Genomic DNA, 21,181 nt, shown 5'->3' on the forward strand with positions numbered 1-21,181 from the left:
GCCGAAGATCCTTCAGATCAATGAATGAGAGGTGAAAGAATAAGAGCCTCAGAGAACTATGCCAACTTTTCAAAAAAATCATTGCATTGTTATACTCACCTACAAACAACAACAACTACGCCTTCATCCCAAAACAATTGGGGTCGGCGATATGAACCAAAAAAGAAAATCATTCTGGGTCTTCCACATTAATCCTTCTCCTCCAATCATTTCTATCCAATGTCATGTCCTCGGTGAGGTTCAAAGCATTCATATCCTTTCCTATCACCTCCATCCATGTCTTCCTAGGCCTACCCCGACCTCTTTTAACTAATATATTTTCCCATTTCTCCATCCTTCTAATTGGAGCATCATTAGGCCTTCGCCGAATATGTCCAAACCATCGTAAACGATTCTCTCTCATCTTATTTTCAATGGGTGCAACGCCTACCTTCTTACGTATCTCCTCATTCTGAATCTTATCTTTTATTGTATTTCCACACATCCATCTTAGCATACGCATCTCAGCTACACTCATTTTTTGAATATGTTGTCTCTTGGCAGCCCAACATTCCGTACCATATAGTAAAGCGGGCCTAATAGTCGTCCTATAAAATTTTCCCTTCAACCGCAATGGCATTCTACGATCACACAACACTCCAGTTGCACTCTTCTATTTCATCCACCCAACCTTTATCCTATGATTTACATCTCCATCAATTTCTCCATACTTTTGAATGATAGATCCCAAATATTTGAAACAATCATCCACCGGTATTTCTTGCTCACCAAGCTTCACTACACTCCCATCACTACTTTGTTGCTTACTAAACTGACATTCCATGTATTGCAAACAACATACACCACGACACATTTTCTTGAATTGATCTCGTAAGCTCATCCATCAATATAGCAAATAGGAAAGGGCTTAAAGCAGATCCTTGATGTAACCCAACCGTTATAGGAAAATTGGTTGTCACCCCTCCACAAGTGCGGACATTGGTTACTACTCCTTCATACATATCTTTAATTATACTAATGTACTTGAGAGAAACACCTTTCTTCATCATTGTCCATCAGAGAACGTCCCTAGGTACTCTATAGTATGCCTTCTCCAAATCAATAAAAACCATATGCAAATCTTTGTTCCTCTCTCTATTTCTCTAAATAAGTTGTCTAAGAAGATGTATAGCTTCCATAGTTGATCTTCCAGGCATAAAACCAAATTGATTCTCCGATATCATGACAACCTTCCTCAACCTAAACTCAATCACCCTCTTCCAAAGTTTCATAGTATGACTCATGAGTTTTATACCATGATAGTTTGTGCAATCTTGTATATCACCCTTATTCTTATATAGAGGCACCAAAGTACTCTTCCTCCACTCATTAGGCATCTTATTTATCCGCCAAATCTTGTTAAAAAGATTTGTCAACCATTCTAAACCTTTCTCTCCCAACCATTTCCAAGCCTCGATAGGTATACCATCTGAGCCAATTGCCCTTCCTAATTTCATTTTCTTCAAAGCCTCTGCAATTTCTTTATTTTGAATCTTGCGCATGAAGTCACGATTCATCTCATGAAAAGGAATGGAAAAGTCCCCAAGATCATGAGCATGACTTTCATTAAATAGCTTATCAAAATAATCTTTTCATCTCTCCTTAATCTCCTCATCTTTGACTAAAACCCTTTATGTTTCATCTTTGATACATCTAACCATACCCAAATCTCTCGATTTCCTATCTCTCATTTTTGCAAGCCTATAAATATCCTTCTCGCCCTCTTTGGTATCCAACTTGTCATAAACCTCTTTATATACCTTATCCCTCGCGTTCCGAACTACTTTTTTAGTTTCTTTCTTTGCTATCATATACTTCTCCAAATTCTCATTATCACGACTCTTACTTAGATTTCTATAACACTCTCTTTTAACTTTAATAGATAATTTGACATCCTCGTTCCACCACGATGTATCCTTACCTAGCGGTGCACCACCTTTAGACTCACCCAATACCTCCTTAGCCACATTTCTCATGCCACCCGCTATCTTATTCCACATTGATTTTGAATCCTCCTCGAAACACCAATCAGCTTCCTTAACTACTTGCTCCACAAACATTCCTTGTTTAGCTCCTTTTAGTGCCCACCACTTAATTCTAGGATCTATCCTATGTCTATCCTTTTTGCGACATTGTCTAATTCTAAGATCTAAAATTAAGACTCTATGTTGTGCAGCTACACTTTCTCCCAGTATAACCTTACAATCGATGCAACAACCCCTATCTCTCTCTCTAAGTAGAAAAAAATACATCTGACTCGTATTAACCTCACTTTTAAATGTTACTAGGTGAGACTCCCTCTTCCTAAACCAAGTGTTTGCTAAGATCATATCATAGGACAAACCAAAATCTAAAATCCTTTCTTCACTTTCGTTTATTTCTCCTATACCATAGCCTCCATGGATACTCTCAAATCCATCCCTACTAATGCCTACATGCCCATTAAGGTCACCGCCGATGAAATGCCTTTATCCATAAGATATCCCTTGTACTACTCCATCTAAATCTTCCTAAAATTGACGCTTAATGGAATCATCTAAACCTACTTGAGGTGCATTAACACTAATAATATTAATAATATCCGTACCTAATACTAATTTAATAAGTAAAATCCTATCACCCTTCCTACCGACCTCAACTACATTATCTATAAACTCATGACTCATAACAATCCCTACTCCATTCTTATTCCTATTTATTCCTGTATACCAAATCTTATATCCCCAAGGTTCTATCACTTTTGCTTTCTCACCTACCCATTTGGTCTCTTGTAGACATAAAATATCAATCTTTCTCTTACACATAACATCTACTAACTCTACCAACTTACCAGTTAAAGACCCTATATTCCAAGTTGCTAACCTAATTTTATGGTCTTGGACTAACTTCTTTACCCCCACCCGTCCAACAAAGTGAGGGAACCCTTGCATATTTGACACCACACCCGGGCGCCGGTGTGACGCGTCGCTTCCGGGCGACGACCTAGCAACCCTTGCCCATTTATCACTGCCTCCGGGCCTATAGAGTACAGCGTGTAGCTCAGTAGGGAACGCCCCAACGAAATTCTCATATCGTTATACTCACCTACATGACACAAAAAAACCATTATACACACGCAATGTGCATGCAAGCACACAGACAAAAACCTGCTAAATTGATATTTCTATCAGTTCAATGTGGACCAATTGTTTTTTGTATCATTTAGAAAATGGACCCACAAAGCCCACTGGCTACAAATAGAACTGACCTAAAGGATTAACATATTCCAAGGTATGTATCTAGCCCTTCATGATTCAATCTGCCAAACCAAGTGCACTAAAGAATGGCGATTTGATCCTATATAGATTTGCTAATTACACAGATAAAATTCCATTATGGATGGCCAGTAAGCAGACACATTACAAACACAAATTACTTTTTCAAGTCAAGGAACTGAAAACATCAAAATATATTGATGAACATAGATCAATGATCAATCAACTATAAGTGAGTCCAAATAATTGTGTACATGTTTCTATGCCTACTTGTTACCTTGACACTATAGCAGATAAACTTGGCAAATTTGACCGACTGAAGTTGCAATTCAATGATTAGCTTATCTAGCAAAAAATGGTTCACATCAACATATATCCTTTTCATTTGTGAGTTATTTCTGGATCAAAATATTAGATGTAGACTGAGGGCTATGATATTTCTAAGCATTCCAAATTTTCAACTTCATCAGACATTCAAATTCAAAGAAAATAAAGTTCAAGATAAAAAAAAACTTGAATCCAATACTATTCATAATAGAAAATTGAACAAGAAACAAGGGAAAAAGAAAGGAAACTAAAATGTACCCTTGCTTGCACTTATAAGGAAGTAGCCATCAGGTGTGACTGGGCTATAGAACAAATCAACAACTGGCCTAGAGTGCCCATGGCAGACGAGTGGAACGGCAACCCTCTTTTTCTCCATTTATGCCTCTTGCAAATTGAGAAACTCAGAAGCCCTAGGTAACTCTGCACAATAGAATGAAGTGGAAAAAGAAAATAAGGAAAAGAGAACCCACAAGAAATAATGAAAAGACCTAAACAGCAAAAATGAATAATGGAGTAATCATTCACAAAGGAGAGAAGGCAGGAGAGAGAGAGAAGACAAATGAGAACAGACAATGCACTCAGTTAGTGGGAAACACTCCAAAAAGATAAATCAAAAAATGAGCAAGGAACCTTCACTAATGTTGTAATTATCGTGCATCGGAACCCATATTAGAGGGGCTGGCAATACCAGGTGTATCGTAGTGTATCATAAGATCATACAGGGAAAAAACATCTTAAAAATAGCAAAAAAAACAAAAATTCACAAAAATTTAGGGAAAAAACATAGGATGAAATTAAAAAAAAAAAAGAAATCAAATTTAAGCATTATGAACAATTAAACATACAAAAGTATAACATATGAAACGATATTGTAACAAACTAACTAACAAAACAAAATGTTTACTATTAGAGAGTCACGTTAGATAACAAACAAAAGAAAAAAGTTTTGAATAAACAAACAATAACAATCACATAATTCAAAAATTAAATTAAATTTAAAATAACTATAAAAAATAAAAATATCACCATAAAGAGAAACAAACACATTTAAGTAATCAAGCTACAATATTAAGTAAACTTAATTATGAAATAAATTAAGCATGAATAAATATGTAACAATTATCAAATATAAACGCTACAATTATGATATTATAACAATGTATCCAATACATACATCAAAAGTGTCTGAAATTAAACATTAAAAAGTAAAAAAAGAAGAAGAAGAAAGTAATAGGTCATTTCATAAGAAATAAGCATTAAAACAAATTTCATAATTTTTTTCATTAATTAATTTGACTAATTACTGATGCAGAGCAGGAATGGACCCAGATCCATACAACGTGACCCACGCCGGGGACCGGATCTACACTCTTGGGATCGAACCCAAGCAACGGGTCCAAGTCCAAATCATGAGCCTAGAGAGTACGGGACGAACAACTCCAGATCCAGCAACACACCGAAGCAGATACCCGGATCCAGCCAAAAGCCTTTAAAACCCCTCTAGGGTTTTGTGCGCAGGGCAGAGAATATTCAACAATAGCAGCAACCGTATTTGTTTTTTTTTATCACCAGTTTTCCCCTTTGCCTATTGTTTGGTTTTTTTTCCCCTTTGCATTATTTTATTTCAGTTTGTCATTCGATTCGTTGCTACTTGTTCATCTTAAATTACCTTTGCAATAAAAGCAAGACCGGCCTTATCGATTATCGGTGGGGGTCTCTTCTCTAAATTTGTGCATCACACGATCTGGAAGGATCAGTCTTCACGTTTCAGTTGACTGGTGTTTCACGGCCGATTCCTCCACTGCATCAAAGTGGTATCAGAGCCAGCGCCTTTCCCCTCGTCAGCAAGATGGTTTCAGAGGTGAGGGGCGATCCGGCGACGAAAATCGAGCAGGAGGATGCTGGCAACACAGACCCAATGTTGCGGATGATAGAGATGATGACGAAGATGCAGGAAAACATGTTGCGTATCAGCCGGGACGTGGCAAGCATATCACGGTGACTTGATGAGGTCGAAGGACAAGTCGCTGCCCTTGAGTCGCCGGTGGAGCCATGCACGACTTCACGGCAAAGGATGGGGGTTGAGTTGGAGGTCGTAGCAGGCGCAGAAGAAGTCCAGCCGGCACCCTTTCAGCCTGACTGTGTCGCTGTCCCGCAACTAGCATTCCCCCCCCCCACTCCCGGGTTCGACAGCAGCGGCGTCACACGCGGTTGGTACCCTCCAACTGAACCAGGAAAATAGGGCAGGGCAGCCCCACATCGCAGGTGCAGTACTGCCCTGGCCTCGAGCAACGAGGGTTGCGCCACAGGCAGGGCTGGACCTGCAGGACCCCAGCGTCACGCCGGGTCCTGCCACAGGCCCGGGTTCGTGGTTTCCACCACTCGTAGGGGTTGTGTCGCAGGTTAGGCCAAGACTGCAGGGCCCCAACGTCACGTTGGGTCCAGCCGCAGGCCTGTGCTCGTGGCAGCGATATGCGGGGACTGCGCCGCAGACCGGGCCGGGTTTGTAGGACCCCAGCATCACGCTGGGTCCTATTCCAGGCCTGGGTTTGTCAACCCGACCCGATAAGGATCCTCTCTGCCCTCCTGATCCCGTGCGAGGAGGCCCTGTGGCAGCACATCCGCGAGCAGGAGCAGGTGGGCCTCTTGGGATTGGGTTGAACCCAAGAGGGTCTGATCCACTATTCACCTCAATAGGACACAGACCCAGTTCGCTGGGACCATCCGTTGGGTCTCAGGGAGCGGGTCTGGGTCTTGAACCCCTTCACCCGACCTACCCACTTGGGTCTGGTTTGCGAACTGCCCCGAACCAGGTCCAACCTATGATTTTTGATCCCCAAAAAAGATCCAATGTCGACCAAGACCCGTATCGGACCTGGACGGAGCTCCAGTTTGGATTTGAGCCGGGTCAAAACCAGACCCATAATCATATGGATCGCGGATCAAGTTCAAACCAAACCTCTTATCTCCACAACTCGATCCTCAATCCAACCTATCTACATCTGGGTCCGACCAGTAGTTTAGGAATAGACCCGATCCACATCCCATCGGGCGAATCAACCCAACAATATACCAATCAGGCCCTGTACCCAAACCCGAACCAACCCATCAACCCAACCCTGATCCAGAATCCAATACTGTATCCGACCCAACTCCAGTATCCTAACCCAAACCCATATTATGCCATTCCTACCCACCTAGAACCCGAGACCCATCAACCTTACCTTGGACCTCCTGTCATCCCGGTGCCCCAACGCCGGCCACAGCTGGCTCCCGCCCACGGGCCAACCAGACCGAGGCAGATCCAGTAGGGACCAACGCGACCTGAGCGTCGACCACACGTCGTCGGGGTACAACAGCACCAGCAGTCAGGCGAGCAGAACCGCGATGATGGAGAAGTATGGAACGATGATACTTTTTGGAACGAGTACCCCGCAGGCATGGTGGAGGCCCGTCAGCAAAGAGCACCAGAGCGCCCCTCCATGTACGGGGTGAAGTTGGAGCTTCCAGAGTTCGCAGGTTGGTTCGATGCAGAGCAGTTCTTCGATTGGTCATATGTCGTCCACTTCTTCTTCGACTACCACGAGGTCGTCGAGCACCGTTGTGTCTCCCTAGCCTCTACCCGGTTGAGAGGCCTAGCGCAGACATGGTGGGTTGAGCTGCAAAGGTCGAGGGAGCGATAGGGATTACGGCACATACACAAAAGATGGAGTAACTTCAACATACAAATTGGTATTATCAACAAGCTCAAAAACAATGATTATATTCTTTTTTATATTAAGAAAACACAATATATGAGACAATTGGACAAAATGTGATTTAGACAAACGAAGGACAATATCTCCGGAGTGTGTAATGGGGTGGCATCTACCATCTCCAATAACTGTGAAAACTGCCCTAGATTGGCATACTTTATCTAGAGAACCGAGAAGGAATGGAGGGGAAGAGGAGGAGAGAGAGAAGAACTCAGCTATGCTGGGAATTGGCAGCCAGAACCTTAGCTGCACTAATTCTTCATTAACATTAATAGGGTTTACAAACCTTTTTTACATGGACAAAATTGTCCAGTATAAGTAATATATATTACATCCATATACAAACTCGTGTTGGATATGGATCCTCTACTGAATGCATATCTGATCCATATTCTAATACCCTCCCTCAAGTTATGCATGGGAGTGAACCATGTGCAACTTGTTCTTCAAGTACCAAAAACGATTACTGGTGAGGCCTTTTGTGAACATATCAACGACTTGGTCTTCTGAAGATACATAAACCGGTTCAATCTCTTTGTCCGCTATCTTTTGTCTGATGAAATGTTGGTCAATTTCAATATGCTTAGTCTGACTGTGATGAATAGGATTGAATGCAATTTCTATAACACTTCTATTATCACACATGAGAGTTGAACTTGAGATATTCTCTCCCATTTCAGTAAGTAAATGCCTAATTCAGGTTACTTCTGTTGTGGTAGCTGCCATAGATCTATATTTTGCCTCTGTGCTAGATCTCGCCACGGCCTTCTATTTTCTGCTACTCCATGAGACAAGGTTTCTACCAATAAAAACACAGTATCCTTAAACAAACCTTCTCTCATTTGGGTCCCCTGCCCAGTCTGCATCTGTATAGGCCAATATGTCATGTTTTGGTGTTTCTCATAAAGATTATACATATGTGAGTCCATCACCCATCATGCCTTTTAAGTAATAAAGAATGCGTTTGACGGCATCCATATGACCAGTTTTCAGTTAATGCATGAATTGAGATACTTGATTTACAGAATATATATTGTCTGGTCTAATAAAGGTGAGGTACTGTAATATGCCCACTAAACTGTGATATTTGTCTGCGTCAGGATATAGTTCACCATCACAAAGACTGAGTTTTTGATTGACAAAGCTGGGTGTTGGCAGCGGTTTGCAATCTGTCATTCCTGCTTTGGCTAAAAGATCAAGAGTGTATTTGTGTTGAGTTAATAACATTTTTCCATCATGTCTGTCCACCTCTACACGAAGAAAATATCTCAGTTCCCCAAGATCTTTCATCTTGAACCGCAACTTGGGAAGAGATGCAGCGGGTGATGCAGTCTAAGTTCGTGCCGTCAGATCACGCTGAGAGAGCCTACAAGGAGTATCTGACCCTGCGTCAAGGCACCAATACTGTGGCGGATTACACCGTTGAGTTTCATCGTCTTTCCCTACGAGTGCAGATCGAGGAGACCGCTCGCCAGCAGGTCACGAGATATATTTTCGGTCTATGTCATGTTATTTCTGACGACTTCAGTTGCATCACAGTCGAGTCATTGGATCAAGCAAGTAGTTATGTCATGAATGTTGAGGAGAAACTGAAAAGGAGGCAAGAGCATAGGACATCCCGTAGTGATCAGTCTAGTCAACCCAAGTCGAGTTTCCCAACCAGGGGAGCAAGCTCCCCTAGGAAAAAAGACTCAAAGTCCACCCCAGGAATCAACCCTAGCAAAGTCGATCAGTCTGGACCCGCGTACCACACCAGATCCAAGGGTAAGCCCAATGAGTCCATCGTTCGTTGTTTTAGGTGTCAAGAGTTAGGTCATATTGCGTCCAAGTGTCCCACCGTGAGTAAGAACACCCATCCAGCAGAGGGCATTGTTGAGTCTGCATCCGATAGTGAGAGCGAGGGTGAGTCACCTGTTGAAGGAGATGATGGGATGAAAGTCGTAGAGTTTGATGGTAGCATCGAAAATTTGTTAACAATTTGTCATGTTTTGACTACATCCCGAGAGTCAGCACCGACAAACTGGTTGCGTAATAATATTTTTAGAACCTAGTGCAACTGTGAGGGGGGCGCGTGTGATGTTATTATCGATATTGGGGCGTGCGAGAATATGGTGTCCGAAAGTGTCGTGTCCACCTTGAACCTAAAAACGGAAAAATTGTCCCAACCTTATAAGATGGCATGGTTCAAGAAAGGGAACGAGGAACCTATCACCTTGAGGTGTCTAGTCTGGTTCTCCATGGGAGAGCATTACCACGATGAAGTGTGGTGTGATGTGGCCCCTATGAATGTGTGTCACATCCTACTAGGACGCCTCTGGCAATTTGACCGTAAGACCACCCATGATGGCCATAGGAACACGTACACATTTGTCTTTAAGGGGCATAAGTTCTTCCCACCAAGGAGGTCGGGTTTCCCCGGCTTGCGGCCCTGTTAGACTAATCTTACCTCCTTGAACTACCCGAAGACTGGCACCATTCTCCTATATCTACGGTGTTTGATCTAATTGTTTACTGTGGAGACAACAAGTCGTCATAGTCGACTTTTTCCAACCAGGGGAGAATGATGCAGAGCATGAATGGACCCGGATCCATACAACATGACTCACGTCGGGGACCGGATCTACACTTTGGGGATCGGACCCAAGCAGCGGGTCCAATTCCAGATCATGAGCCTAGAGAGTACGGGACAGACAGCTCCAGATCCAGCAACACACCGGAGCGGCATCAGGTCCAGGGTCGGACCCGATACCCGGATCCAACCAAAAGCCTTTAAAACCCCTCTAGGGTTTTGTGCGCAGGGCAGAGAGTATTCAACATTAGCAGCAGTCGTATTTGTTTTTTTTTATCAGCGGTTTTTCCCTTTGCCTATTGCTTTTTTTTTCCTTTGCATTATTTTATTTCATTTTGTCATTCGATTCGTTGCTACTTGTTCATCTTAAATTAACTTTGCAATAAAAGCAAGACCAGCCTTACCGATTATCGGTGGGGGTCTCTTCTCTAAATCTGTGCATCACACGATCTGGAAGGATCAGTCTTCACATTTCAGTTGACTGGTGTTTCACGGCTAATTCCTCCACTGCATCAATTACAATAAGCACAAAAGTTGAATACTGTGTGCTCTTCCATAATAATACTTCTCTTCTTTCTTGTCTTCACTAATCGCAATAAATTAAGAAGAAATTTCTCAATTAAACACACACAAAGTACTACTATAACATACGAAACGATATTGTAACAAACTAGCAACTAACAAAACAAAATGTTTACTATTAGAGAGTTACATTAGATAACAAACAAAAGAAAAAAGTTTTGAATAAACAAACAATAACAATCACATAATTCAAAAATTAAATTAAATTAAAATAACTATAAAAAATAAAAATATGACCATAAAGAGAAATAAACACATTTAAGTAGTCAAACTACAATATTAAGTAAACTTAATTATGAAATAAATTAAGCATGAATAAATATGTAACAATTATCAAATATGAAAGCTATAATTATGATGTTATAACAATCTATCCATTATATATATCAAAAGTGTCTGAAATTAAACATTAAAAAGTAAAAAGAACAAGAAGAAAGTAATAGGTCATTTAATAAGTAATAAGCATTAAAACAAACAAATTTCATAATTTCTTTCATTAATTAGTTTGACTAATTACAATAAGCACAAAAGTTGAATAATGTGTGCTCTTCCATAATAATACTACTCTTCTTTCTTGTCTTCACTAATCACAATAAATTAAGAAGGAATTTCTAAATTTTTGTTCTGATAGCTTAAGTTAATAGGATTCTACTAGAGTCTCATTTATGCAAAATTTGACACTAAAAGTGAAAAAGGATCTAAAATAAATTGCTTGAAAATTTTCAACAAATAAATGTGAAAAAAATAATAATTGTATCTTACGATACAGTGCAACACGGTTCGATACACTATATTTTCCGATTCAAGCAGTGTAAACACCCCAAATTTTCCACCTTCGTTCACAAAGCCTTTCCTCTTGCCACTCGGACCCGCTCTCTAAATCCTTCAGGGAACCAATTGGTCGACATCTGATCCAAGGTCATCCAGAACCCAAATTTTGCCCCAAATTCAAATACTTTAAAATTTAATCTCAATTTCAATCATCAATTTTTGCCTTCGAATATAAATGTTTAATTCTTTGTCTCTGCCAAGGGTTCGGGACTTCAAATCCCTCATCCTGGGTCTGCATTTTACATATCATTTCTTATCATTTTATCATATTTCATGTCATTGCATATCATTTTTGAGATCCAGCACTCTAGTTTTTCAAAATCTTTAATCCAGATTCGATTTTAAAAACCTATTTCAAGGGTTCTAGATCGATATTTGCCACTTGTCAACCCCCGCGATCTTATATTTTAAAATATTTTCTTTAGAAAGTGATCTGGATTCATTTTAAACTTAATTTATAACTAATCTCAATACTCAGATGAGACCCATCTAGGTGGTGTCGCTTTTGGATTTCTTCTTTCATCTAAATTTTTTAAATTTTAGAGTCCTAGTTGGATCAGGACTCTGTCTTTTTACATTTTTAGACCTTTTCAAAATTCTATTTTGGTTTTAAATCAAAAGAAGTCTTATCCCTAGTCCATTCTCTGTATTTTGGCCAAAATCTCAGAGTCCCAATCGGATTAGGACTCCTTTCTAGAGTTTCCGTCGGATCAGGTTTCTATTTTTCACTTCTATTTTTATCTATTTTCGAGAAAACCTTTTAAAATCTTTCATTTTTTGCCAAAATTTTAGAGTTTCAGTTGGACTAGGTCTTTGTCCTAGAGTGTTAGTCGGATTAGGACTCTATCCTGATTTTATCCTTTATTCTTGTTTTTCACTTGTTTTCAAAAACATTTTCATCTGACTTTCAAAAGAGCCAAAATCTTAGAGTTTCAGTCGAACTAGGACTCTATCACAGAGTTTCAGTCAGACTAGGACTCTGTCTTTCATCTCTATTTTCACTCGTTTTCAACACAACCTATCAAAAACTGCCATTTTGGTCAAAATTCCAGAGTTTCAGTTGGACTAGGACTATATTTCAGAGTTTCAGTTTAATCAGGATTTTATCTTTCATTGTCATTTTTGTTTGTCTTCAGGAAAATCTTTCAAAATCTTTCGAAAGAAGTCAAAGTTTTAGAGTTTCAGTCCGATCAGGACTCTACTCCAGAGTTTCAGTTGGATTAAGACTCTAACCCTGACTTCATTTTTTTAGAAAAGCTTTCAAAAACTTCTTTATTTATCTTTTGAACAATCAAATTTCAAATTTAAGGACTTCATTGTAGAGTTTTAAAATTTTAAGACTCTACTACCCCAGAGTTTCAGTCGGTCAAGAATTCTACTCTGATTTCTTCTTTCTACTTTTTCTTACTTGTTTTTCGAAAACATATTCAGTTCCAAGAGTTTCAAAATTCTGGGACTCTATCCTAGAGTCCCAGTTGATTAGGACTCTGACCCTAGTCTCGTATTTTGTTCATTTTCGCTAATCTCTTCGTTTGTCTTTCAAAAACCCAAATTTAAGGGTTTTAAAATTTCAGGATTTTGTTCCAGAGTTTCAGTTAGTTTAGGACCCTGTTTTCAAAACTTTTAATTCTCATTTGTGATTTCAACTCCGTTTCAAAACCCTTTTTAGTCTTTATTTCAACTTTTTCAAAACCCTGGTGTGGGGCCTACACAGTTGGCGCCACATCTGAAAGAGTTTCAATCCATTTAGGACTCTAGTTTATTTAGAACTTTGGTTTTATTTTCAAACTTTCTTTCAAAAACTTTCCTTCTTAAAACCCTTTATTTCAAAAACTTGATTTTCAAATCAGTTTTCAACTTTCTTCAAGCGGGACCCACCCTGAAGGGGTGCAAAACCCTAATTTTCAATTTTATCTCATTTTACATCTTTCATATCTTAAAAATACAAAAAAAAAAATATATTAGTTAGTTTAGATGCCCTTTTGAAGTTTCTGGAAAAAAAATCGTTTTTAACTCCTTTATTTTCAAAGTTTCAAAATTGTTTACTGAAGAAAAAAACAAGTGGGGCCCAAAGTTTAGGATTAACTAGTGTCTTAGTTAGGTTAGAATCAAAATCGATTTTAAAACCTCACTTTAATTTTAGATTTTGTTTTTATTTAAAGCTTTAAAAAATAAATGTGGGCCCACAATAAGTGGCATCACATTTGGATTTGTTTTAATTCAATTAGGACTCAATTAGGCTAATTAGAGTCTAATTAGGAAGGTTGAAAAGTCAAACCCAGCTAGAAAAAACATCCCCCTTAATTAACTCAATTAAGAAAGTTTTAAACTAATTAGAACTCCTCCTTAATTAATGTTTTGAAAAACTATAAATAGAGGACTCTAGGGGGGTCAACCAATGCTTTTCCTCTCCTCTCTCTCTCCCAAATTCGTGGCTCTCTCTCCTCCAAGCTCCAGCCTCCTCCATTGAAGCTCCAAGGTAAGGTTTTCTCTCCTTTTCTTAATTTTTCTTTATTTTTCATTAAAATCACCATTGTCACCTCTTTTAGCATGCTTTTCTTTTTTCTTTTATTTCAAAAAAAAATCATGTGAGAACCTCAAGATGATGATCAGCTGATGTTTGATGGTCCCTTACACGTTTTTTATCCATCAATAATATTTATTTTTTGTTTATTATGTTAAACGCCCGAAAAAGATCAAAATTCAATCGTTCGATGGTCGAATCCCTCTTTTAGAGGCTAAATCAAATCCCAATCATGTTTTTCCCTGCTTTATTATTATTTTATCATGCTTATGTTTGTTTTGTTCATTCAAACACCATATCCAAATTCGTTATATTATTTGTAGCTTTTTCTTTATTATTTTTCATGATTAGATTAGGTTTATTCATGCTTTATCGATAATCTGTAAATCTCGATCTCGGGCACGCGGGAACGACATTATTTCATGTTTGTTTCTCTGTCAAAAAAATACGAGTTTTTTAGGGTAAAATCGTGCATGTGTCTGTGATTTTCCATAAAAATTTTGGATTATTTTGAGTTCTGCAATCCTGCTAAAAAATGGAAACCAAATCGTGATTCTTGAACCGTGAAAACGCCATAGGGAATCAAGGGTGGCTTCCCAAAGCGATATGTCCCTCATCCGAGATCCGATCGACAATCCGTAAGTTGCAGTGTGTTCGTCATGAGGTCTAGTATATTCTCCAAAATTTTCAGATTTTTTTATGGTTGATTTCTATTTTTCCTCTGTCAGAAAGCAGAATTTGTTTTACAGAGCTTGTTATGCCTTGCTTAAACCCTAGATCAACTTATGCAAATCGTATCTCTCTAACCAGAGATCTGATCGATGATCCGTAAAAAGGAGTATCTTCATCTGTGTATTCACTGTCATCTGAAAAAATTTATAATTTTTTAACATGATTTGTTATATTTCCCTGCATCCGAAACCAGATCTGTTTATTTCAACTCGTTACGTATAAGCCGGAATCAAGCGTATATTTCTGAAACGATATCTCCGTAACCGGAGATGATTTTTTCGATCTGTAAAAAGAAAATTTTTTGTTTATTTGTCGAGTATCTATTTGTAAAATTTTATGAATTTTTATGGTGGTTTGATACCCGATTCGGGTCTGACACTGTGACAGCTACGTGCCCGCGGGCAAAATTGCGTATTTTAGGGTTTTATTTAATTTTCATATCAAAATAATATCAAAATTTATATTTTTCAATTCTATTTTAATTTTAGGGTTATTAGAAGTATCCATGTCAATTTTTGTGAGTTTTGGAATTCATTTGATGTATTTTTTGATTAAATCATAAAAACAGGATGCCCGCGGAGTCCCGATTCAACTCAAACACAGGCAAAAAATTATTATTATTGTGATATTTAGATTTTTTTAGGAAAAGTTTTATATTTTAGGGTTTGATCATGTTTATAATCATGCTAGAGTGCTTCGTACCCGATTTGGTGTTGATTTGAATCTATTTGATTCTTGAATCAAAAGTTTTACAAAAATCTATTCTGAAAAGCCTGATTTCAAGGTCATAGTCTTGTTTTCAGGGGCATTTTAGTCATTTTTCTCAAAATTCTGAATTTCAAAGTTGTTTATTTTTATTATTTATTTAATTTTATATCATCTTTTATAATGTTTATCTCAGAAAAACATGGAAAAAGGCTTATATCTGGATAAATCCAATAATTTCTAGATATTGTTGGATAAATCTAGAAAATCCGACATATCTTTACTAACAAGTTTGCTAGTTTTGCAGAGACATTCAAGATTGTATTTTCCTTTATTTTTTTTTTTTTTAATTTATTATTGATGTAAATTGTAAACAATTTGGTATAAAAAATTAATTTTCTGCTTAGATTAGGGTTGCATTGCATATAGTTTATTTTTTTTAATAATGTCAATGTGTGATGGATGATGATTCATGCATATTCAAATCCGCAATGGTCTACACGAATGGCACGTGCACTAACTTCTAAGGAGTGGATAAACTCGGTGGGTTTCGTATTTGTAGTCATAGTCAGAATACGAACAAAACTCAGATTTATCATTTTTTTCTAAGCCACAAATGGCCCACACTCTTAGGCATTTTCAGAAATCATTACATATTTTCCAAACTTTTCTAAGTATTTACCCCTTTTAGAATCAAAACGAGATTATTCAATACATATTCGTGGTCATAGTCAGGGACATGTAAAGAATTTGTTTCATCTAAATTCTATAAGGCACAAAAATCCTTTTTATCAATAATTTTCCTCAAATTCTTCAGAAAATATTTTCTCACAATTGCATTCATTCATTCATCTAGATTAGATTGCATCACGAATAATTTTCACAGGGCCATAATCCCATCATTTTGATCAATTCAAGAGTTCAAAACTAAAAAAAAAATGATTTTCTCAAACATCTCTAAAGTTTCTTCAGTATTTGATATTCTTTTCTTCAGAAATCGATTTTCCTTTCTTCAAAAATGCTTCTTAGATGTGGCTCAAGATTTTCAAAATGTTCCTCTTTCCAAGTATTTTCCAATTATTCCAAGCAAACATCATGTTTTCAATATATATTTTTTGAAATTCATAGCACATGCCTGATTCTTTGTGCATTTAGGAATAGAACATCGATTTAGACAAGTTGAGCAAAGCAAAGCACCAGATTGATCATTGGTTCGATTATCCCTGGTTATGGTGCCAGGAACGGTTGAACCTCGTACCGACAGGCGAGTCTCATTCTTCAGAATTATCCTGCATTTTAAAACGGAGGCGAGTTATTTTCAAAATCTTAAAATCTTTTTCAAAGGTTAGTTTGATTTGCAAAAGTAAAATTTTATAATGATAACAAGGAGGTATATCGTATCACATGGGCTAGTGATACTACGATACACAATATTGTATTTGTTATGGTCTGAAATTGGCACCAATTTACTTTCGTGTGCTTTGGATTTTAGTTAAATTTAATGTTTCAATTTTTTGCTCCAATGAAAATAAGATGAGAGAGAATCGTTTACGGTGGTTTGGACATATTCGACGAAGGCCTAATGATGCTCCAGTTAGAAGGATGGAGAAATGGGAAAATATATTAGTTAAAAGAGGGCGAGGTAGGCCTAGGAAGACATGGATGGAGGTGATAAGAAAGAATATGAATGCTTTGAACCTCACCGAGGACATGGCATTGGATAGAAATGAATGGAGGAGAAGGATTCATGTGGAAGACCCATAATGATTTTCTTTGTTGGTTCATATCGCCGACCCCAATTGTTTTGGGATGAAGGCGTAGTTGTTGTTGTTGTTTGTAATTTTTTGCTCCAATGGAGGGGGTGTAGCTGGTCATTGTGTTTGGATATTAGTATTTGATCCGTTTATTTTTAAAAAAAAAATGGTAAAGTTTGTACAGATCAATATCCAATGGTCATTCTTGATCCAAATCTAGTTTAAGATCCAAAAACCGGTAATGATCTAGAACCAACCAATGATCCAGATTCAAATAGCATCCACGATCCAATGCTAATGTGGACAGCCCAGTCAAGAGTGGGCCCTACTCAAGACAAGTGTCAACATCCTATGTAGTTTTTAGGATTGAAATGGCATCTCCAACAAGTAACATGTGTCAACACCAAAACCAAGGAGAGCAATCCAGTGGGGACCACAAGGGGGGTGTATCCCCCTATCTAAAACGTCTCCTACTTTTCCTGAAAGTGTAGAGTCCAATTAGGTCTATTTGATTGTCGTTTATGATTTTAGGAAACTAGATGGAGTTTTGGTTTTGTGGGTTAGCTTAAATTTAGGAGTTAGAATAGGACTCTACTCCAAGCCCAAATTTATAAATAGAGGCTTGAGAATCCCCATTGGGAGCTTTGGTCTTCTTCTTCTCCTTCTTTTCTTCATGTCTTCTTCTTCTTCTTCTCTTCTCCCCTTTTCTTTCATGAATTCTCTTAAACTCGCTTGAGTGTGGTTCTCTCAAGTTGTTGTGGATGAATGGATGGTGTGGTTCTCCATCACCGTTGCTCTCTGCATCATTTGGCCTGTGTGTGCCTGCATAGACGGCGAGATCTGAAGTTGCGCGCTGCATGACAAAACTTCTCCCCTCCTCGAACCCCAACGTATGTTGTTGTGTGCATCTAACGCGTGCCACAACATACCCTGGCTCACAAGCAGCGATACGCATCACTGAGCACACAGAAGCATGTGCATCGCCAGCGGTGCTCCCTATTTGTCTCCACTGACAAATCCTGCACATAGACAGTACATGCACCCAAGATCACATACATCTGTGCTCCTCCTCTCCTATCACACGTACAGTTACTGCAGATGCGTCTCAAGTGCTACGCCTCAACTGTGTGCCATGTGCGACAGCCTGTACAGTTAGTCAACAGTTGGCCGCAGGCCAACTTCGACTAGGCGCACTGCAGCGACCCAACCTCCCCTGAGTGCGGTGTTTGGTGGATCTATTCTATTCTGTGAGGTGCTTCCAATGTACCCATTGCCTCAGGAGGACCCAGCATCCCCTGTTCACAATCTGTGTCCAAACAGGGCCATTTGATCACAGTTCTCGGACTGTGACCGCCCCACCTTTCTGTCTGCTGACGAAGGGCCAACTTCGGCTGGCCTTCCCGCACCATCCTGATCACTGATACCTTTGGTTTCGTGCATGGTGACTCCCTGCTGCGAGGTGTCTCCAGCACACAAATCTCCTAGAAGGACGCATGAGCCCTCTTGCCACTAGCGGAGCATAAACTGGGCCAGTTGATCACAACCAACAGACTGTGACTAACACTTCCCGCACTCAGCCAGCGACGTGCGAACAGCATTTTGAGGTCTTAGCGGCGTTCGGAGATTGAATTTTGTTCGCCCATCATGCAAGACCATAACAGTATAGTACAATATGACATGATACCATACTGGTAACACTAATGTTCACCCCTTTTTAGGAAAGGCCATTGAAACCAGAGAAGGGATTAAGGCACATCCATGCCAAGAGGGAGGGCCTCTGTTTATTCATTTAGAGCATTCAGTCATGTTAATCATCATTTATTACTAGTGTGTGATTAATTTAATTGCATGGCAAGGTGGTCAAGCCATCAAGATCATGTCAAAACATTCTTTGTTCATGTTCATTGACGCAATGAAAGTCCATATTACCATGTTACCACATGTATAGAAGCAAGTTGTTTTTAGCATTAAGAAAAGGTATTCTATGGAAGGTAATGATGCTTCATAGGCGGCAAGCGACAGATAGTTTTATGACCCTCTTTTTTATTAATGGTTAGCATTATGATTGAAAATTCATTTTTCCTATATTTTGCAGTTTGACATTCTGGTCACCACAGTGGCATGGCATGAAGTTAGAAAAGAAATTAGTAAAAGAGGACACCTTGCCTTGGTCTAAACCAAGTACCAAGTCTTTATGGTTTCATCATGACATTGTACAGATTTTATGCTACTCTTGAAACTAACAGAAAAGATGGAGGTGTCTTTTGGATAAAATTTTATTACACTGCAAGAGACAATAATTGGTTGTCAATACCTCCTAGTTAGGAAACATCTTTCTTAATTGAATGGTGGCGTAAACATAAAATTAGGGAAAGGAAAAGGAAACCTGTATTGTGGAAAACATGTTCGCAATTTACCTGTAGCAGACAAAACCAAAATTAAAGCTAGAAATAAAATACGACAGCAACCCCCTTTTAGCTAACCAAGAAGCCTGCTAGCAGATCCTGTTAGGTTGGGAATTATATACATTTTCCTTATTTGAACATATATCGTTCAAACTCTATATGGAACATATATTTTTCTAAAAAACTTCAATTAAGAATAAGGGTCAAATAGGATGATGGAAATGGTAGAGCCACAGTATCATAACCAAGGGATCTCCCTTCAAATTCCGCTGGGATGTATGCCCTAGCTTGCTTATTTCCAAGGAAAAAAAAGGGATTTAACACTAAAAATTGACGACTATATGTATGCACCAACTTACAGAATTAAGTCAATTAACAAACCATTGGTAGAAATTTTCATCTCAAACATGCAATTGTACAATGTGAGTACCATGAGAGTGGCGATCTCCAAGTCCCTATCTACAGAAGAGGACCATCTGATTTCATCCATAAGTTTTTCTAATGGAAAAGGGCCATACGGCCAGCATGGTCCCATATTCCGGGTGCTGGGGAGGGGCGGACCGGAGACAGTCCTAGCCTTCTGCCTTTTGCAATAAGTGGCCGCACTAGGACTCGAACCTGTGATCTCTCACTGGCAGCCCGAACACTTTATCATTGCACCAAGCAATTGTCCTAATAATGAGTGGGCATGACATCCCTTAACACTATCAGCAGACTTGATTTGTGTGTGGCATGCCCTCGTGCCAAACCCACTTGTTAAAGGGGAGAATAGGGTTCTACACCAATCTGAAAGCCGGGCGCAAACAGAACCACTGTTTTTTACCCTCCTCCATGTTCGATAGCCTAAAATTATTTAAGAAGGAAAAAAGGGGATGGTAGTGGCCGAAAATCTCTAGTAAAAAGGATGGATCCTTATATTTACCAAATCTCCCCACCATACCCAACACGGATGCAGCAGGGAACGATTTTATCAACCAAACATCAACACGTAGTCCTTTTGTCTCGTCCAAACAATTACCGTTAGTGGATTATGGTGTTTTGATAAAACGGTAAAAAACTAATCGGAACGTCCAGAACAACAGTAATTTGCCTGATTCTTCGTCACCATCTTCTCTAAATCAAACAATAACGCAAGAAAAACGCGATCAACGCCAAACGTTTAGATTTCAGCACTACCCAAAAGCTCGAAACTATACAAAAACCAAACCCCAGAAAAGAAGACAGAATTGAACAGGGATACAAGAAGAAATGGGAGAGGAAAAACCAAACTTTTTACCAAGTGATGAGGAAGTATCCGTCGGGTAACGAGCGCCTCCAGAGCAAATCTGAGGGAGCGGACGAGCGATGAGAATCAGAAGGTCGTGCCGCTTCGGAATGAATGAAGAAACCCCAAAACCCCTCGAGTCTCGACAGAACCACCGATAATCAAATCACCGAATGATGGAGCCCACAAAAGAGAGAGATAGGTGCGGGTTCGAAAGACAGACCCATCTGGGTCCGAGCATGAGATTGGTTGTAACCCAACAACCCGGTATCTGTCACAAATCTCTTTATTGGGATTTTCTAAGCAAAAGTTATCATGCCCTTTACTATGAAAGCGGCTTCCTTTCGTAGGAAATAAGACCTCTTGGTAGTAGGGTGAAATAAACATATCTATGAGAAATATGGTGGTACCAGCATAATAAATACAAAAAAAACAGCTTC

General features: G+C 39.0%; 1 protein-coding gene across 1 annotated transcript in view; it reads right to left on the reverse strand.

Moving 5' to 3' along the window:
- The window catches only part of LOC149815144 (uncharacterized), a 30,468-nt gene extending 9,578 nt beyond the window's left edge, over positions 1 to 20,890 (reverse strand). The window contains exons 1-2 of the mRNA XM_089988298.1: positions 20,754 to 20,890; positions 3,879 to 4,040 (exon numbers count right to left, since the gene is read on the reverse strand). Of these exons, the coding sequence (XP_089844424.1) occupies positions 3,879 to 3,996 (118 nt within the window). The 5' untranslated portion in view covers positions 3,997 to 4,040; positions 20,754 to 20,890. The remainder of the gene's footprint in view (positions 1 to 3,878; positions 4,041 to 20,753) is intronic.
- Between the last annotated feature and the right edge of the window lie 291 nt (positions 20,891 to 21,181).

Source organism: Nuphar pumila, chromosome 15 (genome assembly GCF_984573655.1).
Source record: "Nuphar pumila chromosome 15, dmNupPumi1.hap1.1, whole genome shotgun sequence".
NCBI classification, from domain to species: domain Eukaryota; kingdom Viridiplantae; phylum Streptophyta; class Magnoliopsida; order Nymphaeales; family Nymphaeaceae; genus Nuphar; species Nuphar pumila.